The sequence below is a fragment of the Peromyscus maniculatus genome, chromosome 1, assembly GCF_049852395.1.
Source record: "Peromyscus maniculatus bairdii isolate BWxNUB_F1_BW_parent chromosome 1, HU_Pman_BW_mat_3.1, whole genome shotgun sequence".
NCBI classification, from domain to species: Eukaryota; Metazoa; Chordata; class Mammalia; order Rodentia; family Cricetidae; genus Peromyscus; species Peromyscus maniculatus.
Window position 1 is genome coordinate 172291274 of NC_134852.1, and position 26144 is coordinate 172317417.

At 36.4% G+C, this 26144-nt stretch overlaps 1 protein-coding gene across 1 annotated transcript; it reads right to left on the reverse strand.

Moving 5' to 3' along the window:
• Nucleotides 1-418: 418 nt before the first annotated feature.
• Nucleotides 419-19186, reverse strand: Anxa1 (annexin A1). Its single transcript, XM_006985413.3, has 13 exons — nucleotides 18976-19186; nucleotides 12980-13059; nucleotides 12774-12882; nucleotides 11353-11447; nucleotides 10469-10582; nucleotides 9722-9812; nucleotides 8219-8298; nucleotides 6999-7055; nucleotides 5523-5616; nucleotides 4670-4765; nucleotides 3715-3773; nucleotides 1841-1963; nucleotides 419-759 (listed from the first exon to the last, which is right to left on the reverse strand). The coding sequence occupies exons 2-13, from the start codon at nucleotides 13043-13045 to the stop codon at nucleotides 703-705; spliced, it is 1041 nt and encodes a 346-aa protein (XP_006985475.1). The 5' UTR covers nucleotides 13046-13059; nucleotides 18976-19186; the 3' UTR covers nucleotides 419-702.
• Nucleotides 19187-26144: the final 6958 nt, after the last annotated feature.

Here is a 26144-nt window from a genome sequence, read left to right on the forward strand (position 1 = left end):
TCACAATATTAATTCTACCAATCCATGAGCATAATGAGGTTTTTCCTCCTTCTAGTATCTTCCTCAATCTCTTTCTTCAGAGATTTAAAATTTTTCACACAGATGTCTTTTAGCTCCCTGGTTAGGTTTATTCCTAGTTTTTAGATGTTATTGTGAATTAGAATGCTTCCACATGTCTTTCTCAGCATGCTTGATATTGGTATTCAGAAAGGCCCTTGCTTTTTGTATGTTGATTTTGCATCCTGATACTTTGAGGAAATTCTTGGTTATCTGGAGAAGATTTCTGGTAGAACTTTGTGATTTCATGTCTAAAATCATCTTCAAATAGGAAAAACTGATTTCTGTTCTTTGTTAAACTAAGTCATTTGATTACACACAAAAAAAGAAAACCAAACTATAAGAGCCAGTAACACACTAATTGTCTTATAAAATTGTTTTATTTTAGTCTACATAAACTTATTTCTCAGGAATACTAACACAGTGAATTCCTTACAGGGATTTATAATTTGGGATAAAGATAATTAATAAAACAAGTGTTTCTCTATTGTACAGAGGTATGATGTAAAACGTATACACTATAATATTCAAAGTTGATAATTAGATTGTTATCTGCTAAAGCAACTCTCCTACTTAAGTCTATGTGATAGAGGGAACGCAGCTAAGAGATGTCCTCATCACAGTGCTTCAGAGCAGCAGGGACATCTAGTTTCCACCACACAGAGCCACCAAGATTTTTTCATAGTCTCCTTTGGTTTCATCCTGTTGGTTAAAAAAGAAAGTATAATTGATATGATGCAAAACCATAACGAAGACAAGATATTTTAGTTGTAGTAGAAGCATGATAGTTTTAGAGTCAGCAACAAAGCAGCTCATATTTTATTTACAGTGTGTGATATAGCTGTGTAAAAAAAAAAGGCAAAATTAAATGTTCTGCAGAGGAGAATAAACAGCTTTGAAGAATCAAAAAAAAGTCAAGTCTAGAGGCTGAAGAGATGACTCAATGGTTAAGAACACTGGCCGCTCTTCCAGAGGTCCTGAGTTCAAGTCCCAGCAACCACATGGTGGTTCACAACTATCTATAGTGGGATATGATGCCCTCTTCTGTCATGAAGACAAACATGCACATAGACCACTCATACATAAAAAAAATAAATCATTTCTTTAAAAAAAGTCAATTCTGAACAAATTGTTTATTCGAACAAGTACTTCTAAGTATTAATAGATCATATAATTAATTGAAGTATTATATAATCTGATACCCTACATAAGGAAATATCTGAATCACTCAATAGGAGTGAAAATTATGGGCCTGTAATTTTCTCATTTGTTCTTCATATTTTAATTGTCAAATACAAATGTGAATTTAAATGATTATCTTTCAATAGGATCAGCCCCCTTAACTTCTTGTTATGTGTTATTTTTCCAACACTCTAACAATATGACTGAACATATATTTTAAACATTTTACAGAGGAAACATATTCAGTAACAAGTAAAACACTAGAAATTAATTTTAGTACTACATTTTTAATTCTTCAGTTTTAACTACAAAATAAATATGATGTGTATCAATACTTCTAAGAACTCTGAAATATTACAGGACTGTTTATTCACAGACTAAACATTTCTCTGTGCTTCAAAAGTACACTTAGTTCTTTGATAGACTAGATTTAATTATGTGAAGCTTAATTTATTTATGAATCATTCACCCTAAGAAGCAGAAGTAATCTTATATATGCAATGTACAGCTATAGTACATCACATTAGCTCTGCTCTTGGAAATTGTTGCAAAAAAAGAACTTTGCTTTGCAGAGGTCCTATTACTGTAAATCACAACATACCAGGATGGCTTGGCAAAGAGAGATTCCATACTTCTTCTGGTAAAATGCTTTGATTTCATTCATGTCGATTTCAGAACGGGAGACCATAATCCTGATCAATGCCTTATGGCGAGTTCCAGCTCCCTGTGCAGACAGACCATGGTTTAATTACATGCAGAAAATCTCTCACTGAAGACTGGATTTTCAAAAGAAGTCCCATTTATCATTCTACACATGCAGCATGGAAAAAAAATCAACCCTCTATGTTTTCTCTTTTCCCTCTCCTCCTACTACTTGTCTTTCTCTATCACACACACACAGAGAGAGAGAGAGAGAGAGAGAGAGAGAGAGAGAGAGAGAGAGAGAGAGAGAGAGAGAGAGAAGGGGAGGAGGCAGTGACAGAGAGAGTGGGATAAAGAGAGAGAACAGTGGTAATGAAAGAAGAGAATGGGAGTTATATTAGCAGAAGGTGTAAAGGGTTACTACAGCTTTCTAATGGGCTTTCCACCATCCAATCTTTGCTGTATTTGAACTATGCAGTAATAACAAAGTATTGTTTGTTTGTTTTTCCTGAAATCATAAATCTAACCTATCCATTATAAATATCTCAGTGGTCTCCCATTTCTCTTATAATGTCCTGCATAATTCCATAGCCATTCGACTGTCAAGCCAGTCATACCTACTGTCTTGAAAGGGTCGATTCTGCTTTCAATTCCAAGTCTATGCTGCTTTCGTCTCTTGAGTCACCCCTGCTTTATCCCCCTGTCTCTTCTTCCTTCATTCTCACCCACTTACACCTCACTCTTACTTGATCCTCAAGGTTTTACATTTTTATTGTATTTTATTATTTATTTGTTAAACCATCTCTGTGTGTGCACTCCTGGGCATGTTTATAGATGCACATGACACAGTGTTCATGAGGACATCAGAGACCAGCTTTCAGGAGTTGGTTCTCTCCTTCAACCATGTGCGTCCCAGGGATTAAATTCAGGTCATCAGGATTGATGGTAAGTGCTTCAATCTGCTGAGTCATTTCATTGGCCCAAACTTAAGGTTTTAGAGTAGATCAGGAAAAGCTATATTGACTTCTGAAGTTTTGGGCATAATGCTCTTTTTTTCATACCAGACATTGTCATTACTTATCTGAATATCACACAGAAAACAGTGGGCAGAGGGACAGAGAGAGAGTTAATTAATAATCAGCAAGACCTATTGGGCCTGTCTTGATTGACAAGCACTGGGAACATGTCTATCATTTCACAGAAGCTTCTCAATATTATTTAAATTATTAGTTCTTTCCATCACTCTCTCTTTCTCTTAAGGCTTTGTTATGTGTGGGTTACATAGGAAAGATCACCTCATAACTATTGTCTTGAGATCTCAAAATATAAGTACTGCGGCAATCTCAAGTATGGCAACCTCCTTGCAGGAAAATAAAGTAAAAGTGAAACCTCAAATAGCATCCCAATACCACCTTCTACTTCTCTAACCATGGAATAACATTTTAAAAGACCACTATTAGTCTGTGGCATGAAGGACAGCATAATTAAGAAGACAAAAGCATAAAGCTTACAACCTCAATTGAAGTGGGTTATTAAAGTAGCACATTAAAAGGGGGAATGCACTACCCTTTTTCTGGTGATTCAGGTTTTAAGCAAATTATAAATCACCTATAAACTTTTCTTGCTAGCTCACCTTATAATCACATTTACATATACCTTTTTAAAATGTACCAAATCCAACAAGTTTATTGTAATACATGCTTCTCCTCAAATTGAATAAAGTGTAATTTTCTTTAAAGATATGTATTGTGATTTTCAAGCAACATTAGGTTCTCTGCTCTAATTTCTACAGATAATTTCTCCTCTAAGTAAAGCCTATAAGTAGAAGAGTACCTTCATGGCTTCGTAAAGTTTCTCAGCAAAGAAAGCTGGGGTGCTGGTGGCACATTTCACTGTAAGAGATGCAAATTTCAGTTGAAGTAGTCATCATAAAATAAAGATATATATTAAATAAATAAGAAATAACTCTGCAAAGAGTTCTAGCCCCCTGTCTAATGTAGGATATTTGGTTTATTAGAAGAGAGAATTACTTTCTACATGGTGGTTATCAGCATTCCTTCCCTTGCCAATATTCAGTAGGGACTCTACCCAATATACTATCCTCTCTGTGAGTGTGGAGAAACAAGTGCAAGGAGCAGGCACATAAAAACCTGATTCATGTTGTATACAAACACTTGTCAAAGCAGCACAGCAGCAGATTGAGTATAAAGCAGCTGCCCAAATGAAATACTAGCACATATTTGTAGAGTCCTTTCTTTATCTTGCTACTCAAAGTGGGATTTGTGGACAGCAAGACTGATATTCATCAGAGCTTCGAATTCAGAAGCCTGGCCTGCAGAAGCAGAATATATCCCTAGAAGACATGTAACAGGTTCATATTTTCACAAGTTAACCCAGACCTACTAGATTCAGTCATGCAGGACTTGCCCAAGACTGTACAAGTGGTTACACTGTTCTCCATAAGCATCCACAGTGGCCTAGGTGGTACAGCCTGCTTGGTACATTGCCTTATAAACAGGTGCTCAAAAATATATTCTGTATCTCCATATCTTAAAGAACATCTGTTGCATTTAAAAGGTCTTCCTATTTCTTCATCAGCCTTACAGAATAAAATTATTCTGTAGATAAAGACAACTCAAGGGACTCATAATGCCTCAGTCTGAACATAGATACATACATGTATCATATTTACAGGGGTTTTATCTTATATTTTTTTTTGGATAGCACAGCAGTAATATGCAAGTGTATAAGTTGAGGTCAGAGCTTCGCTTATGCAACTTTTACATACCAAGGGCTGTGAGGCACTTCTCGATGTCACCCTTCATTTCCAGATCTAGAACTTTGTTCATGTCATGTTCACTGTACTTCCTGTAATTCTGAAACACTGAATAGGAAATTGAAGTTAAGATTTGTACAAAGCAGCCTGTCTACTAGTATACTTTAGTAAAATTAGGGTAACCAACTCAAGGAGCTCCTCAGGTACACTGAACTTCAGTGACATTTTAAAAGCTATTTGCATGACTCCACATACTGTGTTGACTTCATCTTCATATTGCAAACACCAACCATTATCAGAAGTGCCAGGTGATTAACCACTTTACTGCTTTCTACAGCAGTATTAATAGTTCATTCCTTTCTAATCTCAGCACAGTAATGTTTATATAGGAACTTGTATTGTTGGTATACAGTAATGAACTTTGTGTTATCCTTACACTCTGCCTTCCCAGATATTCAGAACCTAGCTCATAACGCTGAATCTTTGGGAATTTGGGTTCTCTCTTATTTCTGGACCATCTACACATTCTTTCCTTCATTTAGACTCTAGAGATGTTTTTGTTTCTTTTTTCTCTCATTAGTTATGTTTTATTTACATCTCTTGTCATAACTACTCCAAAACTTTGAAAGAATAGAAACAGTGAAAATAAATGATGCTACACACTCCAAAGTTACAGAGTATGTTCTCAGTGGTGTGAACGGTGGCATTTCAAGGCTGACAAACAGGCATACAGCAGTAAGTAGTGAGCATCACTGCATCCATTTGATATGGAAAGACCTCTTTCTTTCCTTGCTCTCACTTGTCCTCTATAAGGTACATCTGATCTTGCATAAACACATTCCAGAACAAACTAATTTCTCGTTACCTCTGCGAAGATGACTATAGCTTCTAGTAGTCATAATGGTAATGAACACATTCGCATCTGTCCCCTTTCTCCTTTCTCCAGCCTCATACAAAGCCTGTCAAGAAATGAATAAGTAAACATGTGCCCATGTGCAGAGATGACAAACATGCAAAAATGCTGTGTTTAACAAAGATTCTATAAGCAATTATAGCGCACTTAGTACAATCAGAGTAGGCATCACTGGGGTAAGCCCTTCTTGAAAATGAGGACAGTATCTCTCAAGGAGCTTTGTAAATGTGACAAACAGAGAATATGGGATATCTGTTTGCTGAATCAATTGCTTTAAAATTATTCTGTAGATAAAGACAACTCAAGGGACTCATTAAAACAGATTCCCTTTTTCTACTTTTTATTGCTCAAATAAATTATTAGCAAATAATATCAATAAATCAAAATTTAACTACTGCCTAGGCCTTGTATTTTCCCCCTGTATACACATTTGTTTGTTACTGAAAGAAATGCCATTTTGATGCCGTGGTTTCTGTACACAAATTTCAACTCTGAAATTTGAAAGCTGTATAATCTTAGGAAATAATTTTAAATACAATTATTACTCCTTTGTGAATGAAAATAATAATCCTTGTCTTTTGGTAAAAAGTATGTTCTACTAACTATAAAATACTAATTTCTTTATTTCTTTTGTTTCTTTGGGTGTTTTGTTTTTCCAGAGTTTCTCTGTGTAGTATTGGCTGTCCTGGAACTTGCTCTGTAAACCAGCCTAGCATCGAATTCAAAGTGTTCACCTGTCTCTGCCTCCCAAGTGCTAGGGTTAAAGGCATGTACCACCACTGCCCACCATAAAATATTAATTTCTGTGACAGTCCTTCACCATACTAATCATGTAGTCTCTGCAAATATATGTCAAGGAGCCCTAAGAGTCTGGAAATGGAAAGCATATTAACAAAGATAAGAGTAATTTTTTATTATAGGCAAATATGCATCACTATTGTTTTTGATATGTTTGCACAATTTCTATTAAAATAGAATTTTGATGTATTTCGGGATTTCACTTTACTCAGCAGTGATTTTCTTTCCCAGCTGGGCGTGATGGTGAATATCTCTAGTCCCAGCAATTGAGAGACTGAGGAAAGTGGATCTCAAATTGGTAGCAACTTATATTACCTAGCAAGGGGTTAGACTGGCATATAGTTATGTTCTTCTATTACAGAGTCAAAAGTTGGACTGTTCTCAAGCCAACAGTTCTTGGGAAAGACAGACAGAGTCTCATTGTTCTTTCAGTGATCTCTGGCTTTCTAAACAATGAGAGATAAATTGGAAACATAAAGACTATTTTCCATTCCTGGAATCTGTGTCAAATTAAATGAACATAAAAAAACAAAACACTGGATTCTCTCAGGACCTGAGATCTGCTTCCACATAGAGGGAGTAAGAAGGTAGGAAGATTTGCTTCATTGATATTGTCTCGTCCTTGCTTACCCTGGCATCTGTATCAGCCAAATCTTGATTCACACTGAAATCCTCACAACGGTCACCCTGAAAAATGACCCAACATATTGTAAGATTGACTATAGGATATAATTACAAGATACACTTAATTCTCTTAAAATCAGACATAACTTTTGAGGAAAAAAACAGTGAAAACGGTATCTATCATTTGCAGCAATGTTACTCTGAGGAATATAAGCAAGATAGAACAAAGCAAGTTTGCATGACCTCACTTAGATGTGCTGTGGGATGTTCTGTATGTCCTGTGGGAGCCTGTTCTCAGGTTCCTCATGGCTTTACCCAGCAGGTCCGCATAGAGGATGATTAGGACCACGGGCCTGAGTGCAGGTGTCTGAGATGGTCTGCACTTGGCTGTGCTGTGGGATGGTCTGTATGGCAAATGAGTTGCTCTGATTGGTCAATAAATAAAACCGGATTGGCCGTGGCTAGGCAGGAAGTATAGGCGGAACTAACAGAGAGAAGAAATAAAAGAACAGGAAGGCAGAAGTACTCACTGCCAGCTGCCACCAGGACAAGCACATGTAAGAATGCTGGTAAGCCATGAGCCACATGGCAAGGTATAGATTTGTGGAAATGGGTTAATTTAAGATATAAGAACAGTTAGCAAGAAGCCTGACATGGCCATACAGTTTGTAAGCAATATAAGTCTCTGTGTTTACTTGGTTGGGTCTGAGCGGCTATGGGACTGGTAGGTGACGAAGATTTGTCCTGACTGTGGGCAAGGCAGGAAAACTCTAGCTATATAGATGTGCTTCCTAAAACACTTGGACCCACAGATGCAGACTATACATTGATGATGACCAGAAATTGTGGGGTGGGGATCAAAAGACTGGAGGATGCTGACAAAAAGGCACAGTCTCTAATAGACAAGGAAGTACATTGTGGTATTACTACACAGTAAGAAGAAAATATTCAAAACATAGTAGGTATTTTTAAATGACCAGAAGATAAACTTCAAATATCTCACCTGAAAAGGTGGTAGGAAGTGAGATTATAAAGTTTTTTATATTGTTAGGTTTACATCATATATATCAAAATATCACATTATTCCCACAAATACATATAAGTATTATTCAATTAAGCGGTATTAATTTTAAAGGAAAGAGTTTCTCATTCCTGGAAAATGCTTACAAATCTAAGGTTTTATTATTTATAATAGCAAAGACATTTCCAGAGCATTTAAGTTATACCTTGGCAAGAGAGAGCAAAGCCTTCCGAAAGTCTCCAGATGTATCTGAAGTGATGTCTTTGGCCAGATCTCTCTTTAGCTCTACAAGATGAGAAATTTTTTTTTTTTTTTAGTAAACTATGGAAAAATAATGATATTTGCATTAGCTTGTAGTTTACAAAGTGGAATTACTCTTGTAACATATTTCAAAATATTTTTATGAAAATGGAGAAACTAGAGCAGCTGAAATGTTAGGCTATAAAATAATTTCCTATAGATCAATGGAAGAAAACTGAATAATACCATGTATGAAAACTTAGTCATAAATATTTGCTAAGAAAAATTAATTGTTTAAACATACTTTACCAAATCATTTTGAAATATGTGAAAATTTAATCTCTAGAATAAATAGAACAGTATTTAAAAGGAAAAAATAGTACTTGCTTGAACAGTAGCTATTTATTTACCTTAAAATTATAAATATTCAATATATAATATGATCAATGGCATATGTGTTACATTTATTTAAAACGCATGTCTACAGGAGCCCCATTGGCTATAAAATATAGTGCTTTCATGGGGAAAATAACTGAATTTATAGTAAATTTATAGTGAAGTAAAAACAGCACCTTTTTTCTGGACCATATCTTCAGGATCATAGGGAAATGTGGATTCTACCTTTGTAAACCACATTTTATCAAACACATTAATAATTATGTCTATCAAACACATTAATAATTATGTCTCTTGAATTATTATTACTGAGAAACCAATCTAAGACAAGTATTGGTTCTGGAGTAAGAATTAGAGAAAATGTGGCTAAAAACTGCCTCACTTTGACTCAGGTGCTCAACTGAGAACAGTGTGCAATGGGTCAGACACAAAGATTCTGCATGAGGTCACATAGTAGTTTAACAAAACAAAAAAGTCAACAGCTCAAAGGAATTAGAAAATCACCAGAGATGCACAGCTGTCCCCTGTGCAGTGAGGACTGAGTGATTTAACTGATGCCCTCACTGTACAATGAGCCATTGATAAGTCCTTCATGTCAAGTATTTGTCTAAGCACAGAGAAAGAGGATTATTTATGCTCTCAATGGTAAAGTTAAGGTTCCCAACAAAAGACCAGAAAGATGAATGAAAAGTATTCTGATCAGAAATATTTATTCTTATTATTTAGTCTTTTCAAAATAAAAGGTATAGGTTAGTTGAGAACAATAGAAATGTTTTTAGAAAGCTATTTAAATCCAATATTCTGAATTCCTGAATTCAGTTCTCTTTATAACAGTTTGTGCTCATTATCTCCACAAGACATTTTTCATTAAGGTGCAAGTTGCAGGTAGGTTGGGAAATGTATTTTCCTGCTGGCATCTCATCCTGCCTGCCAGAGATATGTACCAACCAGGAAGGAAACATTTTAAAACTTAGAGTTTCTAAATTACCCACAGTTACCACCCATAGCTGATTTTCAGAAAGTATTTCTATCTGGTTTCCTTTTCATCTAAGAACTCAGATTCTGGCCTGACCTTCTCTGTAGACTCTGTTAATTTCTCTGATTTCTTTGTTAGTTCTTGATGCCAAAATCTCAATGAGAGTGTCTTCATCTGTTCCAAGTCCCTGAATTTAGGAAAAGAAAATACGTTTACATTTTTTTTCACTAAAGATAATCAACTTGATTTGTCCAAACAAAGTGTGCTGTAATTTGTCATTTAGTCAATTTTGTCCATATTTTTAAAAAATGTGTTGTTTCAAAACAAAGTAGTTTATGTTCAGTATTTGGGATGAAGATTTTAAAATGTAGCTATTTGATTTATGAATTTAAATTGCATGAAGAATGTTAGTTTCAATATTTAATTTTTCATGTATCCAATGATTGATTTATTAAATTATTAACTTTTTCAATCACTGAATTTGGACTGATTGACAGTCCTGCACTAGATAATGAAGGCACAGCCATAGTAACACACAGATTTATCCTGCACATTGTTTTGAAGAAAAGAATTTTTCTTTAAAAAGTTCATTTAGGAACTGGTGAGACGGCTCAGCAGTTAAAGGCACTTGTTCATGCAGAAGACCCAGATTCAATTCCTATCATCCACATAGTGACTCACAACCATTCATAGCTCCAATCCTAGAGGATCCAATGCCCTCTTCTGACCTCTGAGAGTACCAGGCCCAGAGGGGACATGCAAGACATACACTCAAGCCAAACACTCATACATATAAAACAAATCTTTAAAACTGTTGGGGAACAGGGGAGGACAATCATTTACCTTCATGGAAGCACGGAGTTCATCTGCATCAAACTGGGCTGGAGTCTTAAGCAGAGCCAAAACAACCTCCTCCAGGTGGCCTGTAAGGGCCTTTCTCAAAGTTTCATCCAGGGGCTGGAAAAACAAAGGGATCAGAGTGACTTCCTAACAGTCATGTACCTAGTGACACTTCTTACATCAGTCATCCTTTATAGCTCTTTCCTTCCATGCTGAAAACAAGCTGGATATTTAGGATGTCTTCTCATTCTTTCAATCTAGAGAGATTAGATGAAATTTACTGCATCCAATACAAACTTCCTCCAGGACTGTGTTCTCAGAGTTTCTTACAGGAACGGAGTCATAAAGCTCAAAACACAAAGCTTTTCCATGCTTTCCATTGGTCTAATAAACACTATAGTTAAAAAATTTCTACCTTCCAGTTTTCTTATTGCACCCATTTAAAAATAAGCTATCCACACTTGCTGTGCGAAGTATAAAGTTCACTTCCAGCATAGAGTTGTGTAAAATACTTAATTTCTTCATAAAGCAGCTCATTTTTCGTTTTAGCAAAAAAAAAAAAAAAAAAAAAAAAAATACACTTCAATCAGAACAAATTCTTTGTACCCCCACAGTAATTTTGATGTGTATTTTGCTTAAGTTGATGGCTTGCCTCTAACACAGAACATCACCTTTGGAAAACTTTACACCAACATGGCCAGTGTGTGAGCTGAGTAAATTTGCTAAAAGTGATCCTATTGCAACAAAGGAGACAAATACTGTGATTCTTGTTTTGGAAGTGTTGAGTTAACTGTGTATAAAGCAGAAAGAGATAGAACTGTGCTTCAGAATCACATTGGAACATAAATGTGAGCACACTAAACATCTGAGTTTATCATTCTCCCCACCTTTCCAGTCTCCTGCAAATATGCTGCCTTGATCTGCTGGCGCTGAGCATTGGTTCTCTTGGTAAGAATGTCAATGATGGTTGCTTCATCCACACCTGGAAAGAGAGAATCTGAGGCTTTAACATCAATTTTCTTAGTCATTAACAATTGCCATAAAATGATTCACTATCAAAGTGGCACTTCATAATACAGTTGAGAAAGAGAACTGCATTAGCCTAGAAAATGAATGCCAGGGCCCGTAACAAGCTGAAGAATGTAAGGTGATGTTGTAGAGGGGCCCAAAACAGCTTGACCATACAACTACCATGACAGGCTTAGAAGCCCAAACACAGCTTTTGGCAGGCAACACCTGGACCTTAGAAAAGCCATAAGCCGGCCCCACCCAGGGAGGCCTGCATCTGAGGGGAAATACCTGACATTCCAGACATTCCCCATACTCCTCTGCTATGATAAAAACGCCATCCTGCCTGGGCTCAGGGCTCTCTGCTCTCCCTGCTGCCTGCTGCGTCAGACAGAGAGTCCACGCTCCGACCTTGAAAATAAAGGCTCTTTCCTTTTACATACAGGATTTGTCTCCTTGGTGGTCTTTTGGGGGTCCCCTTGATCTGGGTTATAACAACATCTCATTAATTTGAATGGAAAATGAAGAGCCAATTAATAGTTTCTGGACACTAGTACTCCAGATGTATGTTCAAACCCTAAATGTGATCACAGGTGCTGATTTAAGCCTTGATTTCTGCTAAAAACATCTATTGTAGCACCAGGGACTTCATCACTGACCAAAATTTCCTATGTACTGAAAGGAAGGGCTGTTAGAATTCTGCCCTCACTCCAGCTCTAGGAATGCACAGGCGCAGTTCAGGAATAAGCAAAGGGTTTTATGTCATCAGTGTGCGCTGGCAACTACATGTGTGCAGTGTAGTCACGCAATCAGCGCATGCGTGGTGTAGCTCCGTAAGCCTGCTTCACCAGGAGTCCATAGAAAGCCAGACGCAGACCCCATCCTCTCTCTCTGCTCTGCTCTCCCCCCCCCCCCCACTATCTTTCCCTCTGCTCTTCGCACAGCTGCCCCATCCCCTCCCTCCTAATAAAACTCTGAAACTAATACTGGGTTCAGTCGTGACCGTGACCTTTCTTTGTGGTAACCAGTGCCACAACCTGCGCCGTTTACCATTCATTACAAAGATACCTTCCTCTTTTGGAGGCAGAGGCTGATTACACAGCAGATGTAGGCCTCAAATGGCAATCCTCCTGCTTCAGAGTCTCTAGTATTGATATTATAGGTACAAGCCATTACAGCTGACTAAAGCTTTATCTCCCCAGGAAAAGACTTCACATGACTCAAGTTTATTTCCCAATAACCATTCAAGTAGTTTCTATGAAATTTTCAAGAGGAGACACTTCTATGGATAGACACTCACCTTTAACCATGATAGCTTTGTGCAGGGCAGCAACATCCGAGGATGGATTGAAGGAAGGGTAGGGGCTCACTGCTGACCCAGGACCACCTTTGGATGATTTTACAGCTTGCTGTGTGTGAGAGAGACATAAATTAGTCTCCATTCATTCATCCATCTTGGTGTCTGTTTTAGCATGCTAACTATGTCATAATATTTTGACTACTTACAATGTATTCCTGTTCTTGATTGTCAATATACCAGGCCTGCTTGAGGAATTCTGATACCATCGCCATTTTTAAACAAGTATCTGCAAAGAAAATGGGTAGATGCTTTAATAAAACAAACACAACACCCACAAACTCTACCCTATGTATATGAGACACTGCCATAGACAGTATACTAGTTCTTACTATGATTATTCTTTGGAGCATAATAAAGTGTGAGGTGTAGATACTTTTTTAAGACTGCTCTTACTGTTAAAAAGAAACCCACAGCCTCTACTCAAAAAAAAAAAAAAAAAAATGAGGCTGTTTTCTTCATCTTTACAGCCCCGCCCTCTAAGGATCAGAGGATTACAGCATGTAAGCATACAGTCTGAGGAGAGGAGCAGGTTACTCTGTCTCAGATCTAAATTTACAGATCATCCAGCAGATGCTAAGCAAAGAGGGTACAAAAGCTTTGATATGGCATCCTTTTCCTTGGGGGATCTAGAGCTGGTCTGTTCTCTCAGACTGAAAGAGAAAAGGCTAAGGAAACTTCTGAGCAAAGTGCCGGTTCAGGTGAGGCTTTCCTGAAATGAGTTAAAACAAATCTGGCAGAAAGTTTCAGAGGGGGAAAAAAATAGAAGAAAGTCCATCATATTCGAGAAGCAAAGCAAAGTTCACTAGACAGAAATATTGATAGAAATTGTAACAAGGAATTTAAATATAGGTCCACAGCTAAGAGCAATGTCATTAGGTTTGTGAATGGAAAATATTGTAATAACATTAGCATTTTAGATGGAACATTATTTCTGCAGTATGGGAAGCATGGTAAAGGGTACAGAGAAAAGGGAGAGACCAGTTAGTAGTCATCCCAGCACCTGTGTGGGATTAATCAGGGCCTGTGCCAAAAGCAGGCCTAGAGAAAAAATGTTTTACTTTTACAAGGTAAAATAATCTGGACCATCTACTGGGCTGGATCAACTCAAAACTCCACATATTTTTTTTCTCAATAATATATATTCTTTATTTCCCCCATTGTTCTGTGTAAAATTAATTGAGTAAATAACGATCCTCACGTTCTTCACATTTGAGTTGTTTAAATATTATTGTTGTAATGCTCCATAACAATCACTTAGTCATAACAATGCCCCAAAACAATTGATGCTGCAATACACACAACTTTTTGACAACTATCTTAGAGGATGCCTCTTAAGTTGCCTAAATAGCTTGCAGCCTGGTAATGTTTGAATTTAATGGAACAAAATCTTTTTCTTTTTTTCTTTTTTTGAGACAGGGTTTCTCTGTGTAACAGTCCTGGCTGTCCTGGAACTCAATTTCTAGACCAGGCTGGCCTGGAACTCAGTGAGATCCACCTACCTCTGCCTTCCAAGTGCTGAAATCAAAGGCATGTGCCACCACCACTGGTGGAACAAAATCTTTTTAAAACTTGAAGTATGTAAACAATCTGTTTTCTCCACAGACACCAAATGTCATCAGTGATTCCTTTTGTCTAGTCCACATTTCTAGGAGCCAGTGTCCAGTGTCTACACTGATCTATCTCTGACACCTTTGAAGATTTCTTAGTGAATACTTTTAAGTGAGGCTGAAAATATAAGCTCTGGGACTTCATTTCATGGTATGTAGCCATAAGACTCATGAAGAGTAAAACTCATAAACTGGTCCCTTTCTAGCATGTCCAGACACAGTATTTCAGTCTGAATCTGCTGGAAGAGTGACTAAGTTCCAAGTAACAAGATGAAATACCAGAGGGAAATAACTCAAACGAGAAACAGGTCACACCTGATCACCATGGAGCTGGTTCAAATTACTGTTCTGTCATTTGTATGAAGAATGTTGACCAATGTCCTGTATTCTCTCCCATAACCAACACATTTAAAGTTCTTCCCTCAGGTAAAGTCAAGATATGCAATCATGCATGATATTGCACTTCCCACTAAAGTCAAATCTGGTGCAATTGCTGTTGCCACATGATATTTCACATTTTGACTGCCAAGTTGGCACAACTACAGCCTCATAGCCACTGGCAGTTTCAGCATTCAGAGTTACTGTCTTGACACCACACCCAAGCCACTGGTAAAATGGAGTCCTCAAAATGAGTGATCTGATCACTGGCTTAAAAAAAAAAATCAGTAATTTCGTTGTTTTCAGGTAAGAGAGGGGAAAAAATTCTTTAAACTGGAGGAGAATATAATATAAAAGTAAATATGATAACTCAATACTGATCTTAGGAATTTCATGAAAGTACTGCGCTTTCACCGTTTTTATGCTATTAAAACGAACTGCATAGTGCACAACTTTCTTTTTGAAAACTGAGAAAGTATAATGTAATAATGATGATTATGTTGACTATATCGTGCAACCGAACAGGAAACAGTAGGTTGAATGATTTACTTGATAAGAGTGTCCCTATAGAAGACAACTTTGAACTTATGTCTTTTGAGCATCTACATTCTAGCCTGATGTATATGCTAACCCAGAAGGATGGTCCAGAAAAGCAAAGCATCCAGAACAGAATGGTCTTCATGAATGTCAACAAAAGAAATTGCATTCTAAAGTCAGCTTCTAGCTCTTAGTAAAGTTTAAAGATGCAAGGACTGTTAAAGGAAATTCATTTATTCACAGCCTGTTAAGTGCCAAAGATAATAACCCTCATTAACAGGATGACTTACATATAAAGCACTTCTCAAATACCACAGGAAGAATGTCAGGCAGATTCACATCGGATCTACTTTGCCTGCCCAGCACTTAGATTCTTCATGGATACAAACTTAATTCTTAATTGAATTGGTTCAAAAAGATTTGTTTCTTCTATCTTATTTTGTTTTTACTATAATGTTGTTTCATCTCAACATATATTTCAATTAATTAGCAATGAGTTCTCAATCCAAGTTAATCTCCAGGATTAAAATGTGCTCATTTGAAGATAACCTCCTTGGAAGTTGACACCATTTCACATTTTTTTTTGTACTTGACAATCTCTTTTGTGAATATGAACCATCTATTAATTTCTACTTATATATAAAGTGAGAAACTTCTAAGGATTAGCCTTTTTCTATACTTATATGTATGCAGTCATCTTCATTTTTCTATCTTTCTGAGTGTCATGGAATGTGACTTCCAGAATCTGTGTGGAAAGCAGCTGAGTTTCCTGGTTTAACAACTCTTCCTGGTTTCAACATTGTTTCTGTATTAATTGCAAAGCACAAAATGAAGAAAAAATTGTTGAGTAACTTATTAACACAAGACAGTATCCCTAGAGAAGACAGCTATGTGGCTTATGTCCCGCTTACATGCTAGGGACCACCAGTTTCACAATGATTTTAGCAATCAGTAGCCATTTCTTGACAAAATAACTTGGTCACCATCCTCATTATTCTTACACAAGCTATCCTTTTCAGATAGACATCTTGCTAGTACTGTCAGTATCATAATATAGATACATGCTTTCTGACTGCAAACTACTATATATTCCTTTAAATTAGCGAACAAAGAGATGAGAACAAGATCAACACTATTTTTTAATATACTTGAGAATCAGATTCATTCAAGAGACTCCATGGAGACTCAGGTTTCACTGCAGCCTGAGGGTATTTATTTCGCATGCTTTTGTCTTATGCACAGTTGTTCTTTGAATATGTGTTTTGTAAGTCCTTCCCACAACTACCCACATGCAGAAGCTAATTAGGCTGTTCAATGGCCACATGATATGATAATTAGACTATATGATGACGTCACTTTAAAAAGCCATTTTACAAAAGGTAGCTCCTGGATATTTTGCTCCAGGCTTCTGAACAGGGAGTTGCTGCTGCCTGGAATGCTCTGACCTCATCCACACCACTATCTGTCACCTGACTCACTGCTATTTGATGAAGACTATGCATTGAGGATTCATGATGCCTTCACTGGTACTCAGCATTACACTAAGGGACCTTCCAAAGCATCTTGTCTCTACCCATCGGATAACCTCATGCCATTATGCATTATCCCTTCATGTTGGCATCTATACCTCCTGCAGTCTTCCCTGGAGGCAAAGCCCATTCCAATACCTTATGAAGTACCCGTCATTCTGCATATTCATAAGGATTATGAATTATTAGTAAATAAACAAATAATCATTACTGAATAAACAAACAGCCACACAAATTTAACCAACAATTTGGTCTGTATCAATAATACTTTAATAATAGAAGAATCATGGTGTCATGGGTCTTAAGTTCCTTTCACTAAAAAAATCTGACTTCACGAAAAACGTGAAACTTAATTTATAAAATGAGGATGTTGAAATAAAGTTTCTAACATCCATTGTAGCTCTGAAGCATGTGGCTTACATTTCACCTTGAACACAAATAGGAGAGAATTCGCCTAAAGGGAAGGGATATTAAGTAGATTGAGTATTTGATCTTTCTGATAAATGTGTGCAAGTTTGAAGGAAAAGGACATCTTTGACTTTTAGAATTGCTCATGGTTCATCACTAAAGATCAGTAAATTGTTTCATTCTGACTTTAAATATGTAGTGAATTAATAGGTCTAGAGGAAACGAAGACAGTCAGCCTCTGCTGATTTCAAGCTTAGAAATCAACTTTGCAGATGTTTTTGATATCCCAGCACTCAGAAGGCAGAGGCAGGAGGCTCTCTGTAAGTTTAAGGCCAGCCTGGTCTACAGAGCTAGTTCCAGAACTGCCAGAGCTACACAAAGAAACCTTGTCTCAAGAGAGGAGAGAGGGCGGGAGGAAGGGAAAGTATTTAATAAGCATGTAAATTAAGTTGGTTCCTTAAGGGTGTTGCTATAGTCTTGTCGGCATCAATCTCATATCAGGTATCTAAGAGGTGTGGGTGTATTTCTGGGCCTCTGGTAACCATGTAACTTCTGCGGAAGAGGCCACTTCTGAATCAGGAAACCAGTATTTTACCACATATGAAACAGGCCTTATCTGCAGCTGGCAGAATATATGCCTCACTCAGTAACAGGGGGCATTGATTTCTCAGGATTCACAGAGTTGTATCTGTGCCAAGAAGAAGGACAGTTTTCTTAATTGGCTCCCATAAAATTAGAAGTTCAGGTATTTCATTATGTTTTTAAAGTGGGCTAAGAGGAAAGTCCCAGAAGGAACAATTTCTTGTAATATGCCACGTTTGTCTTGCAAGTCTCTCCAACGATGTGTGACTTTAGATCTGTATTTTGTTTTTCTAGGGAGTTTATGTCCTTAGCACATGTGACCTCCAAGACTCCACTAGGCAGGAGAGTTTCTGTGGGCCCCTCTGGCAGTCAGTGGGATGATTTATCTGACATCACCCAGGAAAAATCTGCTTTCCCCTTAGGTTTTCAAATGAGCACCAGAAAAGCCTGTCTATGACACAGAGATTACAGGGAGGGAATGTGGCCACTCCCTGTTTAAATGAAACAAGTAATAAGCGGACCATCTTAAGCTATGAGTAAACATAACATTCATTCAAAACGTTAATTAAAAAGGGCATGGAGACTACTCTGATGCTGGTATTCATTTAGTTTTATTAAAGAAAAATATTTTAGCTATCAAAGCCTTCTGTTTTGGAAAAATTCTTCACAGTATGCCACTTCTGGTTTCTCTGGGCCCCCATCTACATCCTGCCTCCCACTCCAGGATGCACTCACACAAAACATAAAGCTCTGGAGACAGCATTTTCCGAAGGGGAGGAAAGCAAAACCTCATTCTATGACTGCCAGACAGGAACACACTTTCCTCTGATAATAAAGTAAACTTGCCAGAGTTTCAAAACTGCATTTCTTAGCTAAGAAAGGCAAAACTTTATGATTTTTGGTGTCTAAAAATAAAACACAATGCAATTTTACAGCAAGAGTCATTAAATTATATTAAATGCAACGAGCCATAACTATAGTAGAGTTCAGCAGCCACAACACTTCTCTATGAAGCCCCAGGCAAACCAAGCAAGGAGTGCTCACTCGATTTTGTAGTTTCTAAACCAAGCAGAACTCTGTAAAACAAAAGCTTAGTCTTACCTTTTTATCTTCTTGTCTTCCCAGGAAACGAAGAGAGGCTCTATTCGGACGGTTTCAGTCTGAAAGTGGAGGGCTGGACTTCTGATTTTATAGGTTATGAAGGGAGGCCACACCTAGCAACCAGAAGTTAGTAACTGGCTGTCTTTTGTTTGAAGAACTGGCTCAGCCCTGGTCAAAACGAAGGAGAAATGAGTCTTGCAAAACTCCTCCCGGAACCAACTCAGTTACAGAACAGAAAAGGAAGGATGGATTTTCTCCCCCTCTTCCTTCTGTGGTTTTATTCCTCCCAGGAGTGGTGGAATGCTTTGAGTTTCAGCTCTGTTGAGCTCCCAGCCCTGGCCTAAGGAATGTACTGAAACTTCTTTCATACTAAGCACATTATAGAATTATAAGCACATTAACTACAAAACTAAAAGAGAAAAGTAAAGGGGTGGGGTTTTGGAATTAATTTCATCCATAACACTTTCTACTATGTGACCTTGGGAATTTACTTTATTTCTCTGAACTTGTTACCATTTTTTGCATGAAGAGTTAAATCACTAAGGCTATACTTATTCTCAAGAACTTGTAGACAACTGAGATACAACTTATTTGTAGGTTTTGAAATTATGCTGTAATGAGTACTTTTTTATATTTCACCAGCAAGACTTTTTTGTACTGGCATAAATAAGAAATAGGAAAGATCTAAAGCTCCAGATTGCTTCAGCATTTTGAATAATAAATGCTAAAAATTTAATTATAATGACATTTAATTAAAATGTTGGTATTACAGGAGAGCCTATTTTCTTAATTTTTGAATAGACTCAAGCTACATAACTAGAGTATAACTAGAGGCCAGGTGTTGTAGAAGAGTTGAGCAATAAGCAAAGACCTGGAACTGTGAATTGTAAAGATTAATGGATTAGTAACTACCACATGACAGGTGTCATAGGAGACTTCTTACCTGACATAAGGAGGGGAAGTTTTTCCGGGAAACTCAATAGTGATTCATTTCATCCTTCACAAAACCTCACAAAAGAGTATCTGCTATTTCCTCTGAACTTTGCCCAGGAAGGTTTTGCTTGCATTGTACTTTTATATTTTGTCCTTTTTTCTTCTTTTCCTCACAGGTCTTCCAGGTGATTATATTTGTCATGTTTATAAAAGTCAGGGAGGGGGGAGAACAAGGGAATCCATGGCTGATAGGTAGAATTAAATTATATTGTAAAATAAAATAAAATAAAATTTTAAAAAAGTCAGTGAATAGTTACTGAGTGGTAACTTATCACTAAAGTGCTTGCTATGCAAGCATGTACATGAGTTTGATTCCCAGAAGCTCAATCTAGAAACTTGGCATAATGGCATGATTACTATCCTACCAGTGGAGACACAGAGACAGATCAATCCCTGATCCCTGAGGCTCTTAGATCAACCAGTTCAGTGCAATTGGTGAATTCCAAATCAAGTGAAAGACCCTGTCTCAAAAACCAACAGAGATGACACCTGAGGCTGAGGTTGTCTGACCTCCGTAAGTTATGTATACATAACACAATAGACCTACACACAACACACACACACACACACACACACACACACACACACACACACACACACACACACACCAGTCAATCAGTAGACCGGAAATGGTGGCTCATATCTACAATCTCAACACTGGGGAGGCTGAAACAAGTGGATTTCTATGAGTTCAAGGTCAGCCTGGGTTACACAGTGACTAAGAGTCCAGCTTGAACTATAGTGAAAGACCTTTGAAAAAAAGAAAGAAAGAAAGAAAGAAAAGAAGAGAATGAGAAAGAAAGAGAGAAACTTAAGTCCATGGAGATATTACCTTAAGATTGGCAATATTTATAGCACATTCCTAAATACTAACGCCAATTTCAAGGAATCCAATGTGACCTTAAGTATTATGGCCATTTTATGTAAATACTTAAGAGAAAGTCAATCTATATTTTTGATATATGCTTCATGTATGTGTTAAAAATAAAAGTCAACTAATTGGATACTAATTAATATGACTGACATAATGGAAAATTGATCCTGACACATGTAAACTAGCTTTTCAGCAGCATATTTATGTTGTCAACTGAGAAGGGAAAAGATAATTATATAAACTCTAGCTAATTTCCATTTTTAATCTATTTTTATTTATATGTCTAACTTCGGCAACAGAAATGTTGGAGTATTCATGCACATTGAAAGCCTTATGAAATGAAAACATCCATGTATTTAAAATAGAGTTGACACCGTAGAAGGGATACATAATCTCATTCTGTTTAGCTTTTGTTTCCTATGGCATAAACCAAGTTGAAATGCTTTATATACTTGAGTTTGTGATGCAGTAGGGAACTCATAATAGCAAAGCTAAACATAGTACTTATTAGGATAGAATTAAGGGAAAATTTTGCTTTAAAGAAATCCTTCCCAAAACAGTTTCCAGCTATAATGTGAAGGCAGGGAAACTGCCAAACATAAAGGGGTAAAGATTAGTCATGTAGAATGTGATGTCCTGTGAACACTACTGGAGCTTTTGCTGGGACAGACACAGTCATTCCCTGGTCCTGTCAAATGGATTTCTGAAAATAATAATAATAATAAAAAAAATATGAAAGATGTTCTCATTGACAGCGAAGGGACAACCATGGGTTAAACAGTCCCTGTGAGTGAAGCACAGGCCCAGTTCCAAAGCTATGACTCACCAGTCTCTCTGTTTCTTGAAGGGGATGATTCATCAGCCTCACACACTCACAAACAGCTAGAAAGCAAAACACTGGGGGAAAAGGCGGGATAGAAAGAAGACTTGAGAGCAGCCACATGTATGCCTTTCCACAGCATATTTATTTCATTTTCTCTAATGTAATACCTGGCAAAGAAACAAAGCTGTTAAAAAAAAAAAAAAAAAAAAAAAAAGAGGGGTTGTTAGTTAGGTACTTCCTGACTATTGTTGAGCTCCCTCTGAGCCTCATATTTCCAATAGAACAAGAAATGCATATAGACCCATAAAGAGCATAAATTCACCCAGACCCCAGATGCCCCACAGCCCCTCTTACCCACTGTTGACAGCCAATGAAAATTGTTGTTTTAGTCTCTAACATTCCTAGAAATTGTAGTTTTGTAGTTTTGAGAACTAATATTCCAAATGGGTTTCTAAATATGTCAAATATAAGGCAAATGATTTCCTTTCTTATTCTCTCCTCCCCCCACCAGAATTAATTAGTGAAGCTATAATTATCATTATCCTTAAGTTTTATCAACATCACATAAAATAAAGAACATTTTTTAAGCTAATAAAGAGGCCATTACATAGCTAAGGCCTTGGGGAGGGGGGTCTTCTCTTTAAGAAAAAAGACAAACTGACCTGTGTACAAATGAGTCAAAGAAAGAAAATTTCATTTATAAACAAATCTCAAGGGTGAAGAATACTTTTTGAAAATTTGTCAAATGGTCCTTTGATAAGTTCTCTTCTTTTCCTAATATGGATTCAACAAAATGAGCTAGACTTTGACCACTTGAAACAAACAAGCAAAAAAAAAAATTATCATTAGAGTTGGATCATGAGAAGACAAAGGGACTAGAAGGAGACTAGAATGCTGAAATACACAAAGAATGAAGTATTCCAACATTTACTTCAAAATTAATAATGATTGTAGAATGATAATTGTTTAAAAATACAAAACAAAATGGAAGGGAATAGTATGAAACAAATGAAAAATCACTCAGTGATGTGTTATGCTGTAAAATTCTGTTTTACAATGTGTGTTGTAAATTCATATATTTTTTCCAACTAAATTTTGTGTTTAAAAGTATTTGAAGCTCACACCTATAATCCTGGCATTTGAGAAATGAAGGTAGCCATTTTAGGAATCCAAGGTCATTATCCACTACACAGTGAGTTCAACGCCAGTCTGGACTTGCAATTGGATAGTAAAGTAGATCCACCTACAGTTGCGTTCTTCTTAATATAAAATCTAGAGAATGTAATTATATTAAGTATTGTATTTGTCCATAATTCCACTCGGTTCTATTCAGTATATTTCATCAACTGGGGATAAAATTGACATAGTATGAATAAACTAGATATAGAATAGACAACATGAATAATTCCTGAAGATACAAAATCATTTGAAAAGATCATGTGGCAAAAAAATAAGTAGGCTATTGCTGAAAATGACTTTAAAGTATCAAAACAACAATAGAGCTCAATAGTGAAGCATTTGCCTGGCCCATGTGAAGCCCTGGGTTCCATCCTTAGCACACACACATAGAATTCTAAAAATAAAAGGATATGTATTTCAGAATTGTGAGCATTTAAGTAATACCTCAATAGTATGAGTGAGAAAGAGACTTCCCAACTGTGGATACAGGTTAACTTTGAGAATAAAAAGAATGATGTAGAGTATGAGTATGGCTTTTTCAACACTTTTACATATTTGTTTTCTTTAAAAAAGAAACAAACAAAAACATTTTAACACTAAGCAACATTTGGTATGTTTTGCTCTTCAATAGAAGTGTTCATTATAGCTTTTTCTGTAATTTGACATATTTTTTTAAATCCAAAAATTTATATGATAAGGGAATTAGACATCCCATATAACTTTTCCATGCAGTATATTCATGAACTCTGAGAGTGTATACATGATTATTGTGAACACCATTATGGTGTGCCCAGTATGTCTTCAATTTTCCATTTATCTATGGCTCCTGTTCAAAAGTAAGTCTCAAGTTATTCAATATGTTTTTCCGTCATTGAATACTTTCAGCATTTAACTTCTAACTAATATAAACTATGCTGCTATAAACAGTCTGATGCATATCTTTGGCATTTTTCCAGGTAATGGGTTATGTATATATTTTTTAAACTCTGGTAAATGCTATCATAAAGTTTCTCAAAGCTATTGTAACAAGTTATACATCCAATCATTATAAACAAGAAATCTGGCTATTTATTAGCTTTTTCTTTTTCATGTTAAGTATTCTGTTGTGAAATAGACATTGTAATAATTTGTCTTTCTCCAACAACTGAAGTAGGCAAGCACTCTTTCACACAGGAACACATGCACTCACACACATGTCAAACACATATGTCACTAATACACACCGTTTTCTATATTCTTTTTATGAATTGACAGTTCCAGTTTTTCTTACAGATTGTTTATCTGGTGTATTCTAGATGGTTATTGCTATAACATTAGCAATAAGATTGGCAGTTCTTCTTAGCATTAAGGTAATTGTGTAGCTGTGTTAAGGTTCTGGTTTTGAGGGTAGATACTGTTAACAGTATACTGTATCCATTTTGTAAGAGCTTACTTTCCCATAAAACAGAGGTGATGCAATTCTAGGCCTTTAGGATAGACAGATAAAGCAAGTTCTCTTGAGTACATTTGAACCTGTTCATGTGCCTTCCCTCCAGTGTTGTCTCAACAAAGATCACATTCACAGTGTGTGATGAGTGCCACCAACCCAGTGTCTCAGCCCTCAACATGAGTGTTCCTGACAAGCTATCTATCACCAGCATCTTAGAACATTTTGAAGCAAGATTAGGTTTTGGTTTGTTGTTGTTGTTCTAATCCCCATCTTATTAAGTGTTTTATTGTTGTTGTTGTTTGTGGAACCTAGCATTTGTTGTGACATAAAGCAAAATAATAACAATAATTAATAATAATAGTGGAAATTCATTTCTATTGAGATTATTGCTATCCTTAGTTTTTCAGTTTTAAAGTAACTTTAAATTCATTAATATATTAAAGGAATATTGCATTTCTTCTATCCTAATTACATAATTTAAATTGCTACCAAATAAAAATAGCTAATGCATTTGTACTTAAATCTTGTCTTGATATCTCTGTGAATTTCTTCTCCAGGTAAGAAAATATAAAGAATATCAGAGAAGATAAAAGTTCAGTGACAAGTTAGTGCCTTCTATGGAGTATCTTAGGAAATGACAGTAAATGATTTAATGATTTTTTATTAGAATCTGTACACAGGACCGTGCGAGGACCTGTAATTTTTAGTGTCTCTTTATACATGATTGTGTTATCCTGTTTTTCCACTGTACATTTTGAATTTGTCACATGTAGTGTTAGGATAAATTTCTCTCTGATAAAATCCCAGAAAATTTTTGGGGAGAAAAAGTAAGATGTGTGTTAAGGCCAAGAGGTCAAATTCAGCTTCTTGGTTCTACACAAACAAAACTGTTATTCAAGTCCAAAATTGGGAATTCCAACTTTCTCAGTGCTAGCTTTAGTTCCACAGAGCCTGTATATAAATTCTTCTGTAACATTTAATAATCTGTTCCTTTTGAGTTTTTCTCCTCAATATTTCAATCCACTTGTGACAGAACTTTTGATTAAAAATTAACAAATACATGAACTCAAAGCAGACAGTTATTTGTTTGATCAACAGATTTTTTAAATTAAAAACATTTCAACTAGCATATGTTAATGTTACAAAATGATGAGCCTCACTATGACATGTTCTCATATGTGTAACATTTACTATTTGCCCATAGCTCCCTCTTGTACCCACTTCCCACTCATACCACTCCACTTCCTCCTCCAAACAGTCCTCTTCTACTTTCAGGTCCTCCATATATACATTTTTAAAACACAATCTCCACACAGAGATAAAATATATGATACTTGTCTTTCTGTGTCTAGCTTACTCCTTTTAAGGTGGTGATTGCCATTTCTACCCATTTTCCTGTTCATTCAGTTGCTAACTTGGCAGAAATTCTCATTCATTGTGGGAAGGATACAAAGGGGCACATCACTGTGGACAGTGGGATGACACTCTTTACAAACTCTGAAATCTAGCAATTGTGATCCTGGCTTTTCTTAACTGAGTCTGCAAATACATGTCTACATACAACTCCATACAAGAACATTTACAATTAAAAAAAAGTGTTCTTTAGAGATGAATAAGTAAAAAACTGCAGTACATTCATGTACAGAATACTATTCAAAGATAAAATGAATATGTCAGGTATTGATGCCAGCATTTGAGAAACTGAGGTAAGATTGTTGTGGCCTGGGCTATACAGCATGATTGTATCAAACCAAAAAAGACACAAATAAATCTATCTAAAGTACATATTGCTATTGGAAGAATACCAATAAGAGAGAAATACATGCATAGAATACAGAATTTCAACAGTACAAATTCTGCAGAAAGTAAAT